Source organism: Coregonus lavaretus (genome assembly GCF_964263955.1).
Source record: "Coregonus lavaretus genome assembly, chromosome: 25".
NCBI classification, from domain to species: Eukaryota; Metazoa; Chordata; class Actinopteri; order Salmoniformes; family Salmonidae; genus Coregonus; species Coregonus lavaretus.
In genome coordinates, this window is record NC_140012.1 from 16,713,699 (window position 1) to 16,736,696 (window position 22,998).

At 44.7% G+C, this 22,998-nt stretch overlaps 1 protein-coding gene across 2 annotated transcripts in view; it reads left to right on the forward strand.

Moving 5' to 3' along the window:
* LOC311101147 (cGMP-dependent protein kinase 1-like) overlaps positions 1–22,998 on the forward strand; it is a 155,469-nt gene that overhangs the window by 42,301 nt on the left and 90,170 nt on the right. For both annotated transcript variants that reach the window (XM_084142218.1, XM_084142219.1), the window contains exon 3: positions 2,400–2,513. In XM_084142218.1, the coding sequence (XP_083998344.1) occupies positions 2,400–2,513 (114 nt within the window). The remainder of the gene's footprint in view (positions 1–2,399; positions 2,514–22,998) is intronic.

Sequence of the window (22,998 nt, forward strand, 5' to 3'; positions counted from 1 at the left end):
CTTACAGTGAAATGCTTACTTACAAGCCCTTAACCAACAATGCAGTTTTAAGACAAATAAGTGTTAAGTAAAAAATTGATAAGTTAATAAAATAAAAGAAGAAAAATAGAAAAATAACTAATAATGAAAGAGCAGCAGTAAAATAACAGTAGCGAGGCTATATACAGGGGGTATCGGTACAGAGTCAATGTGCGAGGGCACAGGTTAGTCGAGGTAATTCAGGTAATATGTACATGTGGGTAGAGGTAAAGTGTGGCGGGGGTAGCCATTTGATTAGCTGTTCAGCAGTCTTATGGCTTGGGGGTAGAAGCTGCTAAGAAGCCTTTTGGAACTAGACTTGGCGCTCCGGTACCGCTTGCCGTGCGGTAGCAGAGAGAACAGTCTATGACTAGGGTGGTTGGAGTCTTTGGCCATTTTTAGGGCCTTCCTCTGACACTGCCTGGTATAGAGGTCCTGGATGGCAGGAAGCTTGGCCCCAGTGATGTACTGGGCCGTACGCACTACACTCTGTAGTGCCTTGCGGTCGGAGGCCGAGCAGTTGCCATACCAGGTGGTGATGCAACCAGTCAGGATGCTCTCGATGGTGCAGTTGTATAACCTTTTGAGGATCTGAGGACCCATGCCAAATCTTTTCAGTCTCCTGAGGTGGAATAGGCTTTGTCGTGCCCTCTTCACGACTGTCTTGGTGTGTTTGGACCATGGTAGTTTGTTGGTGAAGCTCTCAACCTGCTCCACTACAGCCCCGTCAATGAGAATGGGGACGTGCTCGGTCCTCCTTTTCCTGTAGTCCACAATCCTCTCCTTTGTCTTGATCACGTTGAGGGAGAGGTTGTTATCCTGGCACCACACTGCCAGGTCTCTGACCTCCTCCCTATAGGCTGTCTCATCGTTGTCGTTGATCAGGCCTACCACTGTTGTGTCGTCAGCAAACTTAATGATGGTGTTGGAGTCGTGCTTGGCCATGCAGCCATGGGTGAACAGGGAGTACAGGAGGGGACTGAGCACGCACCCCTGAGTGTAATATTTTGAGGATTAAGTGACAGAAGACCAGTTTGATTAAAATACCTATCTAGTCCATTTGGCTATTGTCTAGTAGAAGCAGATTGTGTCTGCTCTTATTTGTGCCTTTCATGATATTACACAATTAAACCGACTCCCCTGAGATGGAAATGAATCCCATGCTTTTCTGGCAGGAAATACAATGATGACTGATACAGAACATCATGAAGCCCTGCCATCATGCTGCATGGACTTCAATGCAAACGTGACTCTGAGATAAACACTGTATCCTATTGTCCTCTATGTCCTCCATCCCGTTTATCTTATTTGGCTGTCACTCCCATCACAGATAAAGCTATCAGGCAATGATGGATATCTAAGAAAGGAGGGTTCGCAGAGCAAAGATAACTCGCTCTGTGTGTGAAGACCATTACTTTTTACAGTCGCAGGTGTTAATGCTGTCGTCTTAAAACCCCAGGATATTCTTATGGCCCATTTTCACATTTTGTTTTGGAAGGTGAATTACGGAACAGTCAAGATAAGATCCGAACTTGTTTGAAGTGACTAGATATGTTTACATATTTCATTCTCCAGCTGATAAAGGAGCTGCCAACAGTGCTGGAGAAGAATTCTTAGCTGGAAGAGAGGCTGTTGATGCTGTGTTGATGCTGTCACCATTTGGTTCAGTTCCACACTGCGTTTGCCTAGATCCAAGGTTTGGATCAATTCCACACAGCTGTAGTCGGTGCACCACATGTACCATCAAACCACATCAACAGTGTTTTGCCTTTTATTCCTCTGCCCTGGCCTCTAATCAAAAACGCCAGAGGTGCTTTTGGAAGGAAAGGCTCCCCCCAGTGGAGTGACCAGTCTGTTCTGATTAGAGAATGCCAGTCCTTCATCAGGTGCCAGTCTGTAAACTGTGACCTGTTGCTGCTTGGTGAATAGCCCACTTGCCAGAATCAGATCCATCAATGCAGGAATGGGGATTTTGGAGCCTGCAGATCTCTGCTGGACATTCAGCGACATTCAGTCCCTCACATTCCAGCAATACTTTCAATCTCCCCCCCATCTGTCACTTCGTAATGATTTTAAACTAATGTCTGTTTTGCTAATCCCTTTCCCCTACATTTTTCTCCCAGCCAGTGTCCCATTTTTCCTCTGAGCCCATTATTGTGGAGTCTGCATACCATTCTATTGTGATCGCTCTCTCATGTCCCATTTAAGTAATGAATTTAGACTTTTATTGTAATGCATTAGCTTTGACTTCTCCCCAATCTGGGCAACAGCAACACAGAGTTACACAGTGACATTTCCAGCTTGTCATGCTCACTTTCACGGCCTGTGCATCAGCGGGGGAAATGAAAACGTGTGCTCTGCTCTGTCGTTTTTCCTTGCAGATGGGAAGGTGGAGGTGACAAAGGAGAGCATGAAGCTGTGCACCATGGGTCCTGGGAAGGTGTTTGGTGAGCTGGCCATCCTCTACAACTGCACCAGGACGGCCACCGTCAAGAGTAAGTCTGACCAGTATAATGGAGGCAGTGGGTCGCCCAAGCACTGCACACCATAGTTGAGTTCAGCTATATGCTTGGCCATAACTGTCCACAAGCTTATCTGCCATATACTCCCTGGACCTGATTTACTAAGCATTTGCACATGTTATTTTCAGAAGGTAAGAAAGAAATCCTTATCCAAGCTTAGTAAAACAGACTTACTGGCCTTTCAGCAGCAGTGAGTTGAGCTGAGGTGATTAATGTGTAAAGTACACATTTTCATTCTCTGAGCTTTGTTTGAATCAATTATGAATATCAATGCATGGAATTGGACAGATTATTCCCTCTCTTATAAATTAATTCCAGGTGAACACAGTGGTCGATTTGACTAATTCTACCTCCCAGATACTGATGAGAGCCTCTGAATAGTTTGTTGTGCTTTGAGGGTTACATTTCTGCTTTTGTCAAACACAGACAGAGAAGTTAAGCACACACACAGAATAACATCTCAATGTTGAGGAGATTCTCTTTCTATCTTTTCACTTTGATTAATCATTTAAAAAGGAGTGTGTACCTGGAATTGCTGTTTATTTTTATAGAGCACCTTTAGGCAAAGCAATTTCTTTTGACATAAGTAAAGTCAGATTGGTATGGAAACATGACCGAAAGCAAATGTAGCCATTATCTTGTCATGGCCATACAGTTCCTTGTAGTGACAGCTGTATAGTTATGTGGCTCTGAAGCCAATGCAAATGGTAAAAGTAGCAGCTGTTGATGAAAACAAATCTGATTAGGCTATTTCATGCACAGCATCCATTTCAATTGTTTTCATATATCAAATATCGTTTTTCGGGGAAGGTTTAGAGCATAGTGAATACACCCACTCGAGCACTCCCACACGTTTATTTAGGTCTGTGTAACCACACAACCCACCTACACACACACACCTACACGCACACACACAGACCATCATCACAAAGATTTCAATATGTTTTTCTAGACATTGTTCATACTTTCAAAATATAAGATGATTTTAGTGGTTGTCTCTACAGAGAGTCACGCAAACACCATTACTGTGTTTTCCTAAAATAAAATATGAGATTCATTAAACAATCCATTAATGTAAAAGGAAGCGGCGTTATCAATTAATTTGTTTACTGCATTTTTTTATTGATGAGTGATGGTACTTGCTTAGACTTATATTCCCTATTTTATTCACTGACTGTGGTAATAGAAGCAGTACTTCAATATGATTGCAACAATGTAATGGGGTCATAAGAGTTCTGATGTCTAGGATCCTTCTGGGACAAATCTAGCTGCAGTTTGTGAGAAGATCACAGTCCTTCGCAATAACAGTTGTCACCGATGTCTTTGGAAATATGACACAGGTCCTATACAGCTTCAAAGAAAAAAAGTTGGATATATAGTATGTGACTGAAAAGGGCTGCTATTGGAGAAAGGGCTTTCAATACTTTCAAAGCTGGACTGGCCAGAGCCTGAAACGGTTTGCCTTGAATGTACAGAAAGAAGAACCATTAGGACTCAATGACAGACCTCTCTACAGTGGGGAAAAAAAGTATTTAGTCAGCCACCAATTGTGCAAGTTCTCCCACTTAAAAAGATGAGAGAGGCCTGTAATTTTCATCATAGGTACACGTCAACTATGACAGACAAAATTAGAAAAAAAAATCCAGAAAATCACATTGTAGGATTTTTTATGAATTTATTTGCAAATTATGGTGGAAAATAAGTATTTGGTCAATAACAAAAGTTTCTCAATACTTTGTTATATACCCTTTGTTGGCAATGACACAGGTCAAACGTTTTCTGTAAGTCTTCACAAGGTTTTCACACACTGTTGCTGGTATTTTGGCCCATTCCTCCATGCAGATCTCGGACTTTCAACTCCCTCCAAAGATTTTCTATGGGGTTGAGATCTGGAGACTGGCTAGGCCACTCCAGGACCTTGAAATTCTTCTTACGAAGCCACTCCTTCGTTGCCCGGGCGGTGTGTTTGGGATCATTGTCATGCTGAAAGACCCAGCCACGTTTCATCTTCAATGCCCTTGCTGATGGAAGGAGGTTTTCACTCAAAATCTCACGATACATGGCCCCATTCATTCTTTCCTTTACACGGATCAGTCGTCCTGGTCCCTTTGCAGAAAAACAGCCCCAAAGCATGATGTTTCCACCCCCATGCTTCACAGTAGGTATGGTGTTCTTTGGATGCAACTCAGCAATCTTTGTCCTCCAAACACGACAAGTTAAGTTTTTACCAAAAAGTTATATTTTGGTTTCATCTGACCATATGACATTCTCCCAATCCTCTTCTGGATCATCCAAATGCACTCTAGCAAACTTCAGACGGGCCTGGACATGTACTGGCTTAAGCAGGGGGACATGTCTGGCACTGCAGGATTCGAGTCCCTGGCGGCGTAGTGTGTTACTGATGGTAGGCTTTGTTACTTTGGGCCCAGCTCTCTGCAGGTCATTCACTAGGTCCCCCCGTGTGGTTCTGGGATTTTTGCTCACCGTTCTTGTGATCATTTTGACCCCATGGGGTGAGATCTTGCGTGGAGCCCCAGATCGAGGGAGATTATCAGTGGTCTTGTATGTCTTCCATTTCCTAATAATTGCTCCCACAGTTGATTTCTTCAAACCAAGCTGCTTACCTATTGCAGATTCAGTCTTCCCAGCCTGGTGCAGGTCTACAATTTTGTTTCTGGTGTCCTTTGACAGCTCTTTGGTCTTGGCCATAGTGGAGTTTGGAGTGTGACTGTTTGAGGTTGTGGACAGGTGTCTTTTATACTGATAACAAGTTCAAACAGGTGCCATTAATACAGGTAACGAGTGGAGGACAGAGGAGCCTCTTAAAGAATAAGTTACAGGTCTGTGAGAGCCAGAAATCTTGCTTGTTTGTAGGTGACCAAATACTTATTTTCCACCATAATTTGCAAATAAATTCATTAAAAATCCTACAATGTGATTTTCTGCATTTTTTCCCCTCAATTTGTCTGTCATAGTTGATGTGTACCTATGATGAAAATTACAGGCCTCTCTCATCTTTTTAAGTGGGAGAACTTGCACAATTGGTGGCTGACTAAATACTTTATTTCCCCACTGTATATCACTCTTTCCAATGAATCAGCCATCTGTTAGTATACTTCTATTTTCATGGGATTATTTTCATGCTGTGAAACAGTAATGTGTTTCAAAGTAATGGCACACACACGTCTATAGGTATTGGCAGCCAGTTGACATGGCAGCAGTTTAGAGTTTTTCACCAGCAACAAGAGTGTCCACTCTCTTCTGCTATGTGTCACGCCCTGGCTCTGGGGACTATGTTATGTTGAGCCAGGGTGTGTAAGTCTATGTTTATTTTTCTATGTTGGTCTGAGTGACTCCCAATCAGAGGCAACGAGTGTCAGCTGGGTGTCTCTGATTGGGAGCCATATTTATCTGTTTGTCTTGCACTTTGTGTTTTGTGGTTTCTTGTTCCTTTTGGTTTGTGTATCGAAGGACTTCACGTTTCGTTCATTGTTTTGATCGTGTGATCTAGTCAATAAATATAAATATGTTCACCCGCAACGCTGCGCCTTGGTCCTCCTCCTTAAGCGATCGTGACAGAAGAAACCACCAAGACCAGACCAAGCAGCGTGTCCAGGAGCCATCACTAATAGATCTCCGTGGCAGCTTCGACTGGGTCAAGCCCATTGAGGAGCTGAGTGACGAGGGTTGGAGACAGAGGAGCGAGAGGTGGGCGAGAATGATGGAGGCCTGGCCCACGGGGAGGAGAGACCCCCAGAAATTTTTTAGGGGGGGGCTCACGACGTCGGGGCAGCAGGAGGCCGCTATGGAGCGGTCCAGCGGGGTTGCAGAGGAGGCCGCCAGGTTACGGGGGCCACTGGTAGAAGAGGGGATGGAAGGTGTAGAGGCACGGCGAGAGGTACTGGCGTGTGTTGCCAGTCCGGTCCGGCCCGTTCCAGATCCCGGTGTAGAGCCAGTGGTGTGTGTCCCCAGTACGGTCCGGTCTATTCCTACTCCCCGCACCAAACCTACGGTGTGCGTCGACAGCCCAGCCCGGCCCGTTCCTGCGCTCCACACCGAGTCTGTGGTGCGCGTCGCCAGCCCAGTCCGGCCCATCCAAGCTTCCCGCACCAGGCCAGTGGTGTGCGTCGTCAGTCCGGCACGGCCCGTTCCTGCTCTCCGCACCAAGTCTGTGGTGCGCGTCGCCAGCCCAGTCCGGCTCATCCAAGCTTCCCGCACCAAGCCAGTGGTGTGCGTCGTCAGTCCGGCACGGCCCGTTCCTGCTCTCCGCACCAAGTCTGTGGTGCGCGTCGCCAGCCCAGTCCGGCCCATCCAAGCTTCCCGCACCAAGCCAGTGGTGTGCGTCGTCAGTCCGGCACGGCCCGTGCCTGCTCTCCGCACCAAGTCTATGGTGCGTTTCGTCAGCCCTGTCCGGCCCGTTCCTGCTCTCCGCACCAAGTCTGTGGTGCGCGTCGCTAGCCCGGTCCGGCCCGTCCAAGCTCCCCGCACCGGGTCAGTGGTGTGCGTCGTCAGCCCGGTCCGGCTCATTCCTGCTCCCCGCACCAAGTCAGGGGTGCGCTTCGTCAGCCCGGTCCGGCCCGTTCCTCCTCCACGCATCAAGCCAGGGGTGTGCGTCGTCAGTCCAGCACAACCCGTGCCTGGGTCATGTCCGGAGCCGGATCCGCCGCCGAGGCGGAGTGCCCACCCGGTCCCTCCCCTGTTGTGGTTGTTTGGCGCGGCCGGAGTCCGCGCCTTTGGGGGGGGGTACTGTCACGCCCTGGCTCTGGGGACTATGTTATGTTGAGCCAGGGTGTGTAAGTCTATGTTTATTTTTCTATGTTGGTCTGAGTGACTCCCAATCAGAGGCAACGAGTGTCAGCTGGTTGTCTCTGATTGGGAGCCATATTTATCTGTTTGTCTTGCACTTTGTGTTTTGTGGTTTCTTGTTCCTTTTGGTTTGTGTATCGAAGGACTTCACGTTTCGTTCATTGTTTTGATCGTGTGATCTAGTCAATAAATATAAATATGTTCACCCGCAACGCTGCGCCTTGGTCCTCCTCCTTAAGCGATCGTGACACTATGTTATTGGAGTTCTAGCATAAGGTGATCCCCCCTCTCGCTCTGTTTCTGTTATATATTTTCACACATAAACTCATTACCAGTATTAGGAGGGGCTGTCTGTGTTTTGGATGGTGCTCTATTGTCCCCCTCTTGTTTTCATCCAGGTGTTATGTTGGCTGAATAGCTTGTTGCCATTGAGATGTCTCTATCCTCTAAATGTAAAATGTCTTTCCTGACTATTTAAACTGAGTCCCGGGAGAAAATGCATTTCACCCCCTTGTATGCCACTAATTCCCGCAAAGAGCAGGCACAGCCAATCATATTGCTTCATTAAAGCTCTCTTTGGGGTCCTGTCTGTAACTCAAGGTAAATGGTTGCTGCAGGGAAATATAATAAACCAATCTGATGCTTTATATTTTTTCCCGGCGTTGAAGGTTGATAGAGACGTCTCTATCTGCGTTTTTGTGGTTGCCATGGTTTAGATGTACTTCAGTGGATTGTTTAGCTTTGCAGAATGCTGTGGACATAGTGGGCTTAGTTTAGGCTTTCTGCAGGTTAGTGAGACTGGCAGTTACAGTGCATTCGGAACGTATTCAGACCCCTTGACTTTATCCACATTTTATTGCGTTACAGCCTTATTCTCAAATTGATTAAATAAAACGTTTTCCCTCATCAATCTACACACAATACCCCATAATGACAAAGTGAAAACAGGTTTTTAGAATTGTTTGCAAATTTATGAAAAAATAATAAATAAAAAACGTATTTACATAAGTATTCAGACCCTTTGCTATGAGACTCGAAATTGAGCTCAGGTGCATCCTGTTTCCATTGATCATCCTTGAGATGTTTCTACAACTTCATTGGAGACCACCTGTGGTAAATTCAATTGATTGGACATGATTTGAAAGGCACACACCTGTCTATATAAGGTCCCACAATTGATAGTGCATGTCAGAGCAAAAACCAAGCCATGAGGTCGAAAGAATTGAGCTCCGAGACAGGATTGTGTTGAGGCACAGATCTGGGGAAGGGTACCAAAACATTTCTGCAGCATTGAAGGTCCCCAAGAACACAATGGCCTCCATCATTCTTAAATGGAAGAAGTTTGGAACCACCAAGACTCTTCCTAGAGCTGACCGCCTGGCCAAACTGAGTAATCGGGGGAGAAGGGCCTTGGTCAGGGAGGTGGCCAAGAACCCGATGGTCACTCTGATAGAGCTCCAGAGTTCCTCTGTGGAGATGGGAGAACCTTCCAGAAGGACAACCATCTCTGCAGCACTCTACCAATCCTTTATGGTAGAGTGACCAGATGGAAGCCGCTCCTCAGTAAAAGGCACATTACAGTCCGCTTGGAGTTTGCCAAATGGCACCTAAAGGACTCTCAGATCATGAGAAATAAGATTCTCTGGTCTGATGAAACCAAGATTGAACTCTTTGGCCTGAATGCCAAGCGTCACGTCTGGAGGAAACCTGGCACCATCCCTACTTTGAAGCATGGTGGTGGCAGCATCATGCTGTGGGGTTGCTTTTCAGCGGCAGGGACTGGGAGACTAGTCAGGATCAAGGGAAAGATGAACGGAGCAAAGTACAGAGAGATCCTTGATAAAAACCTGCTCCGGAGCGCTCAGGACCTTAGACTGGGGCGAAGGTTCACCTTCCAACAGGACAACGACCCTAAACACACAGCCAAGACAACGCAGGAGTGGCTTCAGGACAAGTCCCTGAATGTCCTTGAGTGGCCCAGCCAGAGCCCGGACTTGAACCTGATCGAACATCTCTGGAGAGACCAGAAAATAGCTGAGCAGTGATGCTCCCCATCCAACCTGACAGAGCTTGAGAGGATCTGCAGAGAAGAATGGGAGAAAATCCCCAAATACATGTGTGCCAAGCTTGTAGCGTCATACCCAAGAAGACTCGAGGCTGTAATCGCTGCCAAAGGTGCTTCACCAAAGTACTCAGTAAATGGTCTGAATACTTATATAAATGTGTTATTTCAGTTTCTTATTTTTACTAAATTTGCTAAATTTGCTTTGTCATTATGGGTTATTGTGTGTAGATTGATGAGAAACATTTTTTTCTATTAATTTTAGAATAAGGCCGTAACGTAACAAAATGTGGATAAGGTCAAGGGGTCTGAATACTTTCTGAATGCACTGTATGTACTAAAAGCCTACTGGCTAGGGCTGTTGCGGTGATCGTATTACCGCCAAACCGGCAGTCATGACCTTTCTAAGGTGATGATTAATTCAAAACACTCATATGCATATTAGAGCTTATGCATAAGCATAGGCCTACAGTATATATGAGCCCAAGTCCGAAAAAAACCCTGAATTAAAATAATGATTGTACCTTTATGCAATACATAGCCTACCGCATATTACACATGGTAGAAAAACACAAATAAATACTGATTTAAGATATCTTTGGTACATAATTGGTCTAGCCTACAATTATAGTGAATTTGGGTTTGATTTTGAATAGCCTAGTAAAAGGCATTTTTATGTTTTCATAATTAATAGGCTGACACATTACCTTTAGCTACAGAATATCTCACCACCTGAGTTTCCATCTCCTCCCTTCATTCCTTTCTCCAGCGCTCAGAGAGAGGGGCTGTCAACATTGATTAAATATGTTTAGTTCAGAAAGCATGTTATTATCAATGTTCCCGAACAGATTTCACTTGTTTTTCCAAATTAAGCACTGGGTAGCTGCAGGGAAAGGGTTGGAGAGCCCATGGCATACAGAGTTTGGGCGGAATATCACCTGTTGCACAGCAAAATTACCGGAGTAGCCTACCTGACATGAGTAAAAAGCGTACTGGCTGGAAAGTGGCCTCCATTCGCTATTCCAGTGCTTACAGATGACATGTCTCTTTTTCTTGCCCCTGTTCCTGCCCATTTCATAATGGGCCATTCTAAATCAAAACTAATTTTACATATTAGAGACAAGATTAAATTGAGAATAGTCTGATGGGTGAAAATATGATCACTTGATGAGAGAACAACATATGTAGCTTTTTTTTCAGACTTTCTCAAATCATCAATAGCCTATAGTCACATCATGTAGCCCATATGCACTGTATTTTTTGATTGCTAAGGCATTCTAAGGTTTGTATCATTCATAACTAAATTAGCCTTATAACTCTAAATCTAGTGTATAGGACACTTTTACGCTCAAAATAGCCACTTTATATGCGTGCACTCTCGCTCTGGAATGGGAAAAATATCCTTTATATTTTATTCAGCTAAGTTCAATTATATTCTTCTTACTATAATATCTACTGAACAAAAATATAAACACAACATGCAACATTTTCAGCGATTTTACTGAGTTACAGTTCATATAAGGAAATCAGTCAATTGAAATAAATTCATTAGGCCCTAATGTATGGATTTCACATGACTGGGCAGGGGTGCAGCCACTTGGGAGCCAGGCCCACCCACTAGGGAGCCAGGCCCAGCCAATCAGAATGAGTTTTCCCCCACAAAATGGCTTTACAGACAGAAATACTCCTCAGCAACCACCCCCACCCCCCCTCAGACGATCCCACAGGTGAAGAAGCCGGATGTGGAGGTCCTGGGCTGGCGTGGTTACACGTGGTCTGCGGTTGTTAGGCTGGTTGGATGCACAGCCAAATCCTCTAAAACAACGTTGGAGGCAGCTTATGGTAGAATTAAATTCTCTGGCAACAGCTCTGGTGGACATTCTTGCAGTCAGCATGCCAATTGCACACTCCCTCAAAACTTGAGACACCAACCCGTAGCACTCACGTCTGTAGCCATGAAGTACTTTGAAAGGCTGGTCATGGCTCACATCAACACCATCATCCCAGAAACCCTAGACCCACTCCAATTCTCATACCGCCCCAACAGATCCAATCTCTATTGCACTCCACACTGCCCTTTCCCACCTGGACAGAAGGAACACCTACGTGAGAATGCTGTTCATTGACTACAGCTCAGCGTTCAACACCATAATGCCCACCAAGCTCATCACTAAGCTAAGGACCCTGGGACTAAACACCTCCCTCTGCAACTGGATCCGGGACTTCCTGACGGGCCGCCCGCAAGTGTTAAGGGTAGGCAACAACACATCTGCCACGCTGATCCTCAACACGGGATCAGCGTGGCTTAGTCCCCTCCTGTACTCCCTGTTCACCCACAACTGTATGGCCAAGCACGACGCCAACACCATCATTAAGTTTTCCGATGATACAACGGTGGTAGGCCTGATCACCGACAATGATGATACAGCCTATAGGGGGAGGTCAGAGACTTTCACGTAATGTATCCACTATTATTTCTTACAACCGACAAAAGCTCTTGAACATCAGATTGGCAGTTACTCTGCAGTTACTTAGCCCAATTTCGGCTTCTCCTTCGACTCATCTGCCATGGGCTCTCTCTGTAATTCCAACCCAATTTTCTGCTACCCAAGAGGAAAATCCGGCATTACAGAGGCAAGAGAGTGGGGATCCTGGTGAGATTAAGGCGAAGGGAAAACCAGCCACCTCTTCCCTCCATTTTACTGGCAAATGTACAGTGGTGTAAAGTACTTAAGTAAAAATACTTTTAAGTACTACTTAAGTAGTTTTTTGGGGTATCTGTACATTACTTATATTTTTGACTACTTTTGCTTTTACATTCCTTAAGAAAAGATTGTACTTTTTACTCCATACATTTTCCTTGACACCCAAAAGTACTCATTACATTTTGAATGCTTAGCAGGACAGGAAAATGGTCCAATTCATGCACTTATCAACAGAAAATCCCTGGTCATCCCTACTGCCTCTGATCTGGCGGACTCACTAAACACACATGCTTCGTTTGTAAATTATTTCTGAATGTTGGAGTGTGCCCCTGGCTATCCGTAAATTTAAAAAACAAGAAAATGGTGCCGTCTGGTTTGCTTAATATAAGGAATCTTAAATGATTTATACTTTTATTTTTTACTTTTGAAGTATACAGTGCTATGAAAAAGTATTTGCCCCCTTTATAATTTTCTCTACTTTTGCATATTTGTGATACTGAATGTTATCAGATCTTCAACCAAAACCTAATATTAGATAAAGGGAACATAAGTGAACAAATAACACAACAATTACATATTTATTTAATTTATTTCATAAACAAAGTTATGCAACACCCAATTCCCCTGTGTGAAAAAGTAATTGCCCCCTTATACTCAATAACTGGTTGTGCCACCTTTAGCTGCAATAACTCCAACCAAATTCTTCCTGTAGTTGTTGATCAGTCTCTCATGTTGCTGTGGAGGAATTTTGGCCCACTCTTCCATGCAGAACTGCTTTAACTCAGTGACGTGTGGGTTTTCAAACATGAACTGCTCGTTTCAAGTCCTGCCACAACATCTCAATTGGGATTAGGTCTGGACTTTGAATAGGCCATTCCAAAACGTCCAATTTGTTGCTTTTTAGCAATTTTCATGTAGACTTGATTGTGTGTTTTGGATCATTGTCTTTCTGCATGACCCAGCTGCGCTTCAGCTTCAGCTCACAGACGGATGGTCTGACATTCTCCTGTAGAATTCTCTGATACAGAGCAGAATTCATGGTTCCTTCTTTTAAGGCAAGTCGTCCAGGTCCTGAGGCAGCAAAGCATCCCCAAACCATGACACCACCACCACCATGCTTGACCTTTGGTATGTTGTTCTTACTGTGGAATGCAGTGTTTGGTTTTCGCCAGGTCTCTGACCTCCTCCCTATAGGCTGTCTCATCGTTGTCGGTGATCAGGCCTACCAGTGTTGTGTCGTCGGCAAACTTAATGATGGTGTTGGAGTCGTGCCTGGCCATGCAGTCATGGGTGAACAGGGAGTACAGGAGGGGACTGATCACACACCCCTGAGGGGCCCCCGTGTTGAGGATCAGCGTGGCAGATGTGTTGTTACCTACCCTTACCACCTCGGGGTGGCCCGTCAGGAAGTCCAGGATCCAGTTGCAGAGGGAGGTGTTTAGTCCCAGGGTCCTTAGCTTAGTGATGAGCTTTGAGGGCACTATGGTGTTGAACGCTGAGCTGTAGTCAATGAATAGCATTCTCACGTAGGTGTTCCTCTTGTCCAGGTTGAAAAGGGCAGTGTGGAGTGCAATAGAGATTGCATCACCTGTGGATCTGTTGGGGCGGTATGCAAATTGGAGTGGGTCTAGGGTTTCTGGGATAATGGTGTTGATGTGAGCCATGACCAGCCTTTCAAAGCACTTCATGGCTACAGACATGAGTGCTACGGGTCGGTAGTCATTTAGGCAGGTTATCTTAATGTTCTTGGGCACAGGGACTATGGTGGTCTGCTTGAAACATGTTGGTATTACAGACTCAGGGACATTTTGAAAATGTCAGTGAAGACACTTGCCAGTTGGTCTGCGCATGCTTGGATACACAGCCTGGTAATCCGTCTGGCCCTGCGGCCTTGTGAATGTTGACCTGCTTAAAAGTCTTACTCACATCGGCTATGGAGAGCGTGATCACATAGTCATCCAGAACAGCTGATGCTCTCATGTATGCTTCAGTGTTGCTTGCCTCGAAGCGAGCATAGAAGTGATTTAGCTCTTCTGGTAGGCTTGTGTCACTGGGCTGCTCGAGGCTGTGCTTCCCTTTGTAGTCTGTAATAGTTTTTGAGCCCTGCCACATCTGACGAGCGTCAGAGCCGGTGTAGTATGATTCAATCTTAGTCCTGTATTGACTTTTTGCCTGAGGGATTTCTCATAAGCGTCCGGGTTAGAGTCCCGCTCCTTGAAAGCGGCAGCTCTACCCTTTAGCTCAGTGTTGATGTTGCCTGTAATCCATGGCATCTAATTGGGGTATGTACATACGATCAATGTGGGGACTACGTCATCGATGCACTTATTGATGAAGCCAGTGGTTGATGTGGTGTACTCCTTAATGCTATCGGAAGAATCATGGAACATATTCCAGTCTGTGCTAGCAAAACAGTCCTGTAGCTTAGCATCTGCGTCATCTGACCACTTCCTTATTAACTGAGTCACTGGTGCTACCTGCTTTAGTTTTTCCTTATATGCAGGAATCAGGAGGATAGAGTTATGGTCAGATTTGCCAAATGGAGGGCGAGGGAGAGCTTTGTACACTTCTCTGTTTGTGGAGGAAAGGTGGTCTAGAGTTTTTTTCCCTCTGGTTGCGCATTTAACATGCTGGTAGAAATTAGGTAGAATGATTTAAGTTTCCCTGCATTAAAGTCCCCGGCCACTAGGAGCGCCACTTCTGGATGAGCATTTCCTTGTTTGCTTATGGCCTTCTACAGCTCGTTGAGTGCAATCTTAGTGCCAGCATCGGTTTGTGGTGGTAAATAGACAGCTACATAAAATATAGATGAAAACTCTCTTGGTAAATAGTATGGTCTACAGCTTATCATGAGATACTCTACCTCAGGCGAACAAAACCTTGAGACTTCCTTAGTATTAGATTTCATGCACCAGCTGTTGTTTACAAATATACACAGACCGCCACCCCTTGTCTTACTGGAGTCAGCCGTTCTATCCTGCCGATGTAGCGTATATCCCGCAAGCTGTATGTTATCCATGTCATCGTTCAGCCACGACTAGGTGAAACATAAGATATTACAGTTTTTAATGTCCCGTTGGTAGGATAACCTTAATCTTAGGTCGTCCAATTTATTTTCAAATGATTGAACATTTGCTAATAGGATTGATGGAAGAGGCAGTTTACTTGCTCGCCATCGGATCCTTACAAGGCACCCTGACCTACGTCCACGATATCTCCTTCTCTTTCTCATGCTAATGACGGGGATTTGGGCCTTGTCGGGTGTCTGTAGAATATCCTTCGCGTCCGACTCATTGAAGAAAAAATATTTGTCCAATACGAGGTGAGTAATCACTGTCCTGATATCCCGAAGCTTTTTTTGTTCATAAGAGACGGTGGCAAAAACATTATGTACAGAATAAATTACAAATAACACTAAAAAACACACATAAGGATACAATTGGTTAGAGGGCTGCTTTGCTAGCGCTGATTGGAATATGTTTTGAGACTTCGTCGATAACATAGATGGCTTCATTAGAAAATGGATTGTTGACGTTGTACCCACGGTGAGGGTTCACTGCTTCCCCAATCAAAAGCCCTGGATTAACACTGAGGTTCTTGCTAAACTAAAGAGCAGGGCTACAGCACACAGAGCTATCGTAGACAACCCTGATGCTACGGCCGAAGACAGGAATAAGTACAAGAAGGCCCGCTATGACCTCCGGAGAGTCATCAAATGAGCAAAAGGACAATATAGGAATAAGGTGGAATCATATTACACAGGCTCCGACGCCTGCCGCATGTGGCAGGGGCTACAGTCTATTATGGATTATAAAGGAAGACACAACCGTGATCTGCCCAACGATGCCTCTCTGCCAGGCGAATTCAAATCATTTTATGCATGCTTTGACAACAACAACATCGAGCCGGGTGTGAGGGCCATCACCGACCCAGAGGACTGGGTGATCTCGCTCCCTGAAGCTGACGTGAGAAGGGTCTTTAATCAGGTCAACACCCGCAAGGCCTCAGGCTCCGACGGTATTCCAGGGCGCGTTTCATGGTAATTTTGCCATGACACTATACAGCTGATTCAAATGATCAAAGCTTGATGATTAGCTGATCATTTGAATCAGGTGTATAGTGCTAGGGCAAAAACAAAAACGTGCACCCTTTGGGGTCCCGAGGACCGGGGTTTGGGAAACCCTGGGTTAGATACATACATACACAGACCGTATAGACTGCATGAGAGAGGAATGTACACAACGCAACGTCAAGAGGGACAGAGACAGTTCGTGAAAGTATGCCTTATCTACTTTGAAGAACTAGTAAAATGATTTCGTCAGACAGCTCTGCAGCATACTTAGGCAGGCTAGATTAATAGGATGACTAAAGACAGTACAGTATGGAGCACATAGATAACCTTAGATGGTCTGGTTGGCTGACTGCTACTGGCTGAGCAGAGATGAGATGATGACTTTAAGGAATGAAAATAATAAAGTAACAAAGTAATAAACACAACTGAAATATTTTATTATTTCATAATCATTACAAAATTTTCGATTGACGTCTACCCAATGTGGACCTGACAGAGACAATGGAATATTTTCAATGTTTTGGCAATTGAATGTTCACTATTTTTGGCTTTGGAATTTCTATTAAAAAGCTCTCTAATCATTGTAATGGCATTATTTCATAATGCATTTCATATTTAAAAATATGATCAAAATCAAAAACCGTGATTATGTTTTTAATAATTAAACCGAAACCGAACCAACCTCAAAAAGCATTAATCACTAAGCACTACTTGCTTGAAAACCTGTTTTGATTTAGATATATATTTGCAATTGTGGTGAATGATGGACGGAGTCAGGCGCAGGAGTAAAATAACCGGATGCAGATTTATTCCTTCCAGACATACAATGCGCTTACAACGGCAATCGAAACAGGTACAGGGGAAACAATCCTCCCTGACCAAACACAGTCTCAGAAAATACAATAAATGTAATGACAGGAGAAAATCAACCCTGGCAAAATAAATGAGAGAGTATCTCAACCGAGCTACTCTCCTCCCACATAGAACAATCACTCACAAAGACAAGGGGGCAGAGGGAACACTTATACACAGACTAATTAGGGGATGAGCACCAGGTGTGTGTGATTGACAAGACATGACAAGTGGAGTGATGAGAATGGGAGCGGCAGTAGCTAGTAAGCCGGTGACGACGAACGCCGAAACCTGCCCGAACAAGGAGGGGAGGCAGCCTCGGCGGAAGTCGTGACAGCAATCAATAAATTGAAGGCCTTAATGTTTAATCGTTTTAACCTTCCAAACTCATGTTTGTTATATAAATATAACAAATAATAAAAAGCTTAAAATAATCTGATTGAATCTGAAGATGCTGATTGGCTGTGTTTTTTTTTAGCAAAAGGATTGGCCACAGCTACAGTAAAAGGGATCAGTGCGACTTGGCTAAATTGAATGAGATGGAGTAGTGTGGGCTCGTCACTCAGTCACTCCACTCCGCTCTGGAGAGACGGACACTCTCTAACAGTTGGAGTCCATCAATACAAGAAGAAGGACATTTTAGGGTAGTGTATTAAGTTGTTCTGCTAATAAAGAAGAAGAAAGAAGGGAAATATGAATACATGTGTTTTGATGCCTGAGATCTCTTCAAAACAAATTTAGCCCTCACCATGCTGGAGCCACAAGTCAAAAGACCAACTGCTGTGCTAAATATAAATATACCTCCCTCTCTCTCCTCCCTCATCAAACATGCTAAATACATGGAGTTTCTAAAGAGGTGGGCTCCTCTCTCTCTCTCTCTCTCTCTCTCTCTCTCTCTCTCTCTCTCTCTCTCTCTCTCTCTCTCTCTCTCTCTCTCTCTCTCTCTCTCTCTCTCTCTCTCTCTCTCTCTCTCTCTCTCTCTCTCTCTCTCTCTTCCCTCCTGCCAGACTAAACTCACACAAACCAGAGCCCCACATGTCACCTCAACCTGCCAGGCCCCTATGAAATGAGACAGTGTTATATGGAGGATACAAAGAGGACCCCTTTACCCTCCCCAAGCCCACAAATCCTTTTCCTGGAAGACCTTGAGCATGATGACAGCCAGATAGCACTTTACCATGGTTCCCCCTTCTAAAGGAAAACATTGGCCTGACACATTTTTGGCTAATTGGTATGGATGGAGCTACCAGCTACCCTCTCATTCAGGAGGAATTTCCTGTCTCCAAGGTTACAGGTAGTGTTGGGGAAGCTACTCTGGAAATATAATTTACGAAGCTACCATTTACTTCACACTGGAAGAAGTTAAACTACACTAAAGCTACCCTTAAGAATAATATTGTTAACTTCATAAAATTTACTTTGAAAAAGTAGTTCACTACATTGAAACGACTTTGTTATAAATAATCATATTTCAATCTGAAATGTCATAGACTACAATTTGCAAGAACAGATCACTCTGGAGTCAGATGTTAACTAAATGTGTAATTTGGCCTATTCTAAACACAATAACTATGTTTCAAGTGAGAATTAGGCAGGTCTGATGCCGAAAAAGAAAGAAGTTCTTGCCTACTTCACCCATATTTTATTTAATTATTGCCAAAAAAGTAGTTAGCAAAAAAGTTATTAACTAACACTGTTTATATGCCACTGCCTTGTCTTGGGTTCGGGTTGACTGCAGCATTCCATAATGTGAACAGACTCTCAAAATCAAATCAAATCAAATGTATTGGTCACGTACACATGGTTAGCAGATATTATTGCGAGTGTAGCGAAATGCTTGTGCTTCTAGTTCCGACAGTGCAGCAATATCTAGCAAGTAATATCTAACAGTTCCACAACAAATATCTAACACACAAATCTAAGTAATGGAATGGAATAAGAATATATAAATATATGGATGAGCAATGTCATTGTCAGAGTGGCATAGGCTAAGATGCAATAGATAGTATAGAATGCAGTATATACATATGAGATGGGTAATGTAAGACATGTAAACATTATTAAAGTGGCATTATTAAAGTGACTGGTGTTCTATTTATTAAAGTGGCCAGTGATTTTCAAGTCTGTATGAAGGCAGCAGCCTCTCTGTGCTAGTGATGGCTGTTTAACAGTCTGATGGCCTTGAGATAGAAGCTGTTTTTCAGTCTCTCGGTCCCAGCTTTGATGCACCTGTACTGACCTCGCCTTCTGGATGATAGCAGGGTGAACAGGCAGAGGCTCGGGTGGTAGTTGTCCTTGATTATCTTTTTGGCCTTCCTGTGACATTGAGTGCTGTAGGTGTCCTGGAGGGCAGGTAGTTTGCCCCCGGTGATACGTTGTGCAGACCGCACCACCCTCTGGAGAGCCCTGCGGTTGTGGGCGGTGCAGTTGCTGTACCAGGCGATGATACAGCCCGACAGAATGCTCTCAATTGTGCATCTGTAAATGTTTGTGAGGGTTTTAGGTGACAGGCTACTGAGGTTGAAGAGACACTGTTGCGCCTTCTTCACCACACTGTCTGTGTGGGTGGACCATTTCAGTTTGTCAGTGATATGTATGCTGAGGAACTTAAAACGTTCCACCTTCTCCACTGCTGTCCCGTCGATGTGGATAGGGGGGTTTCCTGAAGTCCACGATCATCTCCTTTGTTTTGTTGACGTTGAGTGAGAGGTTACTTTCCTGACACCACACTCCCAGAGCCCTCACCTCCTCCATGTAGGCTGTCTCATCGTTGTTGGTTATCAAGCCTACTACTGTTGTGTCATCTGCAAACTTTATGATTGAGTTGGAGGCGTGCATTGCTACGCAGTCATTGGTGAACAGGGAGTACAGGAGGGGGCTGAGCACACACCCTTGTGGGGCCCCAGTGTTGAGGATCAGTGAAGTGGAGATTATGTTTCCTACCTTCACACCTGGGGGCGGCCCGTCAGGAAGTCCAGGACCCAATTGCACAGGGCGGGGTTGAGACCCAGGGCCTCAAGCTTAATGATGGGCCACCCCCAGGTGTTGAATGCTATGGTGTTGAATGCTGAGCTATAGTCAATGAACAGCATTCTTACATAGATATTCCTCTTGTCCAGATGGGATAGGGCAGTGTGCAGTGTGATGGCAATTGCATCGTCTGTGGACCAATTGGGGCGGTAAGCAAATTGAAGTGGGTCTAGGGTGTCAGGTAAGGTGGAGGTGATATGATCCTTGACTAGTCTCTGAAAGCACTTCATGATGACAGAGGTGAGTGCTATGGGACGATAGCCATTTAGTTCAGTTACCTGCATTCTTGGGTACAGGAACAATGGTGGCCATCTTGAAGCATGTGGGGACAGCAGACTGGAATAGGGAGAGATTGAATATGTCCGTAAACAAACCAGCCAGCTGGTCTGCGCATGCTTTGAGGACGTGGCTAGGAATGCCATCTGGGCCGGCAGCCTTGCGAGGGTTAACACGTTTAAATGTCTTACTCGCGTCGGCCACGGAGAAGGTCCTTGGTAGCTGGCTGCGTCGGTGGCACTGTGTTATCCTCAAAGTGGGCAAAGAACTTGTTTAGCTTGTCTGGCAGCTCACCTGTCTGACACTCACCTATACTGCTGAGTCTATGGTTCTTTGCATACATTTTCTTTGCGTTTTCCACCATAGTGATGCCTAGTAGGAGTGCTTATCTAGGATCAGGTACCTGCTGTCCATTTTATGTTACTCATTATGATCTAAAACGCAAAACAGATCAGCACTTCTACTCTGAGATGCTTTATTAATATGGGCCCAGGAACTTTTTGCAAGAAAAGGTGCCGGAAGGTATTTTTTGATTGATGTTGTGAAAATGATCTGCTTGCTCTGCTGATGACACTTCAAAGGCAGTGTCAGGTGGTGTCAACATTTGCAGCTCATACTAAAAAAATCCTATAGGAATTCAAGAGTAAATACTGTATATGGGTACGTCTGGAGCTACAGAACAACATCTGACTATTTTACACAAATGACATATTGTCCATATGATGCCAGGACCCAGTCAAATGAGATGATTGTGTTAGTTCCACAAAGTAAGAAACAGAAGCCTTATAACTAATAGAACTGCAATAGTATCTAAAGTTGGAACATTTTGTTACATTTTTCACATAAAAGCCCTCTGTGCCCAAAAGTGACATTTCTCATTGAGGAGCTTTAAAAGCTTTTTCGTCTCTTGCTGAGTAATATCTGCAGGACATAGTTGTAATAACCTGCCTGGTCTGCATGAACGCACCGGGAACTTTCCAAAACAGATTGCTCTTCATACCGTTTCCCCCTTACCAATACTGCAATACTTTAACAGACCATTGCTGTTCCTCTCCTGGACTGCAAATGGGCTGTGGTGACGTCTGAAGAGCTGTTTGCAAGGCCTTTAAAGAGACATGGGATTGCTGGCCAACCAGGAAGCTCTATTGGCCTGTCTGGGGGCACCAAGACTCTGACTCAGACAGGAAATATAAGAGATATTCCTTATTCTTCTAAATGGTTCCAGCATTCCTCAGACACAATCAAACAATGGAAGCTGACTATACTACAGTATATAGTCCTGTTGCTCTAAAAGAAATATACAGCTTTTCTGTGGTATGTTTTTTTTACTGCATGGGGCAATTTCAAACAAATCCCTGCAGGCAGGGATGATTGTAATGTGTTTTTATTCCGCTTCCAGATGTCGGCTTTCCAGTGACTCATTGGTGCCTCATTCATTATACTGTAGCCTAAACTAAAATATAAACGCAACATGTAAAGTGTTGGTCCCATGTTTAATGAGCTGAAATAAAATATCCTAGACATTTTCCATACGCACAAAAAGCTTATTTCTCTCAAATTGTTTGCACAAATTTGTTTACATCCATGTTAGTGAGCATTTCTCCTTTGCCAAGATAATCCATCCACCTGACAGGTGTGGCATATCAAGAAGCTGATTAAACAGCATGATCATTACACAGGTGCACCTTGTGCTGGGGACAATAAAAGGCCACTCTAAAATGTGCAGTTTTGTCACACAACACAATGCCAACAAAGTTTTGAGGGAGCGTGCAATTGGCATGCTGACTGCAGGAATGTCCACCAGAGCTGTTGCCAGAGAATTTAATGTTCATTTCTCTACCATAAGCTGCCTCAAACATAGTTTTAGAGAATTTGGCAGTACGTCCAACCGGCCTCACAACCGCAGACCACGTGTAACCACGCCAGCCCAAGATCTCCACATCCGGCTTCTTCACCTGCGGAATGGTCTGAGACGAGCCACCCAGACAGCTGATTATAAATTTTTTTGCACAACCGAAACATTTCTGCACAAACTGTCAGAAACCGTCTCAGGTAAGCACATCTGCGTGCTCGTCGTCCTCACCAGGGTCTTGACCTGACTGCAGTTCGGCATCATAACCGACTTCAGTGGGCAAATGCTCACCTTCAATGGCCACTGGCACGCTGGAGAAGTGTGCTCTTCACGGATGAATCCCGGATTCAACTGTACCGGGCAGATGGCAGACAGCTTGTATGGCGTTGTGTGGGCGAGCGGTTTGCTGATGTCAACGTTGTGAACAGAGTGCCCCATGGTGGCGGTGGGGTTATGGTATGGGCAGGCATAAGCTACGGACAACGAACACAATTTCATTTTATAATTGGCTATTTGAATGCATAGAGATACCATGACGAAATCCTGAGGCCCATTGTCGTGCCATTCATCCGCCGCCATCACCTCATGTTCCAGCATGATAATGCACGGCCACATGTCGCAAGGATCTGTACACAATTTCTGGAAGCTGAAAATGTCCCAGTTCTTCCATGGCCTGCATACTCACCAGACATGTCACCAATTGAGCATGTTTGGAATGCTCTGGATTGACGTGTACGACAGCGTGTTCCAGTTCCCGCCAATATCCAGCAACTTTGCACAGCCATTGAAGAGGAGTGGGACAA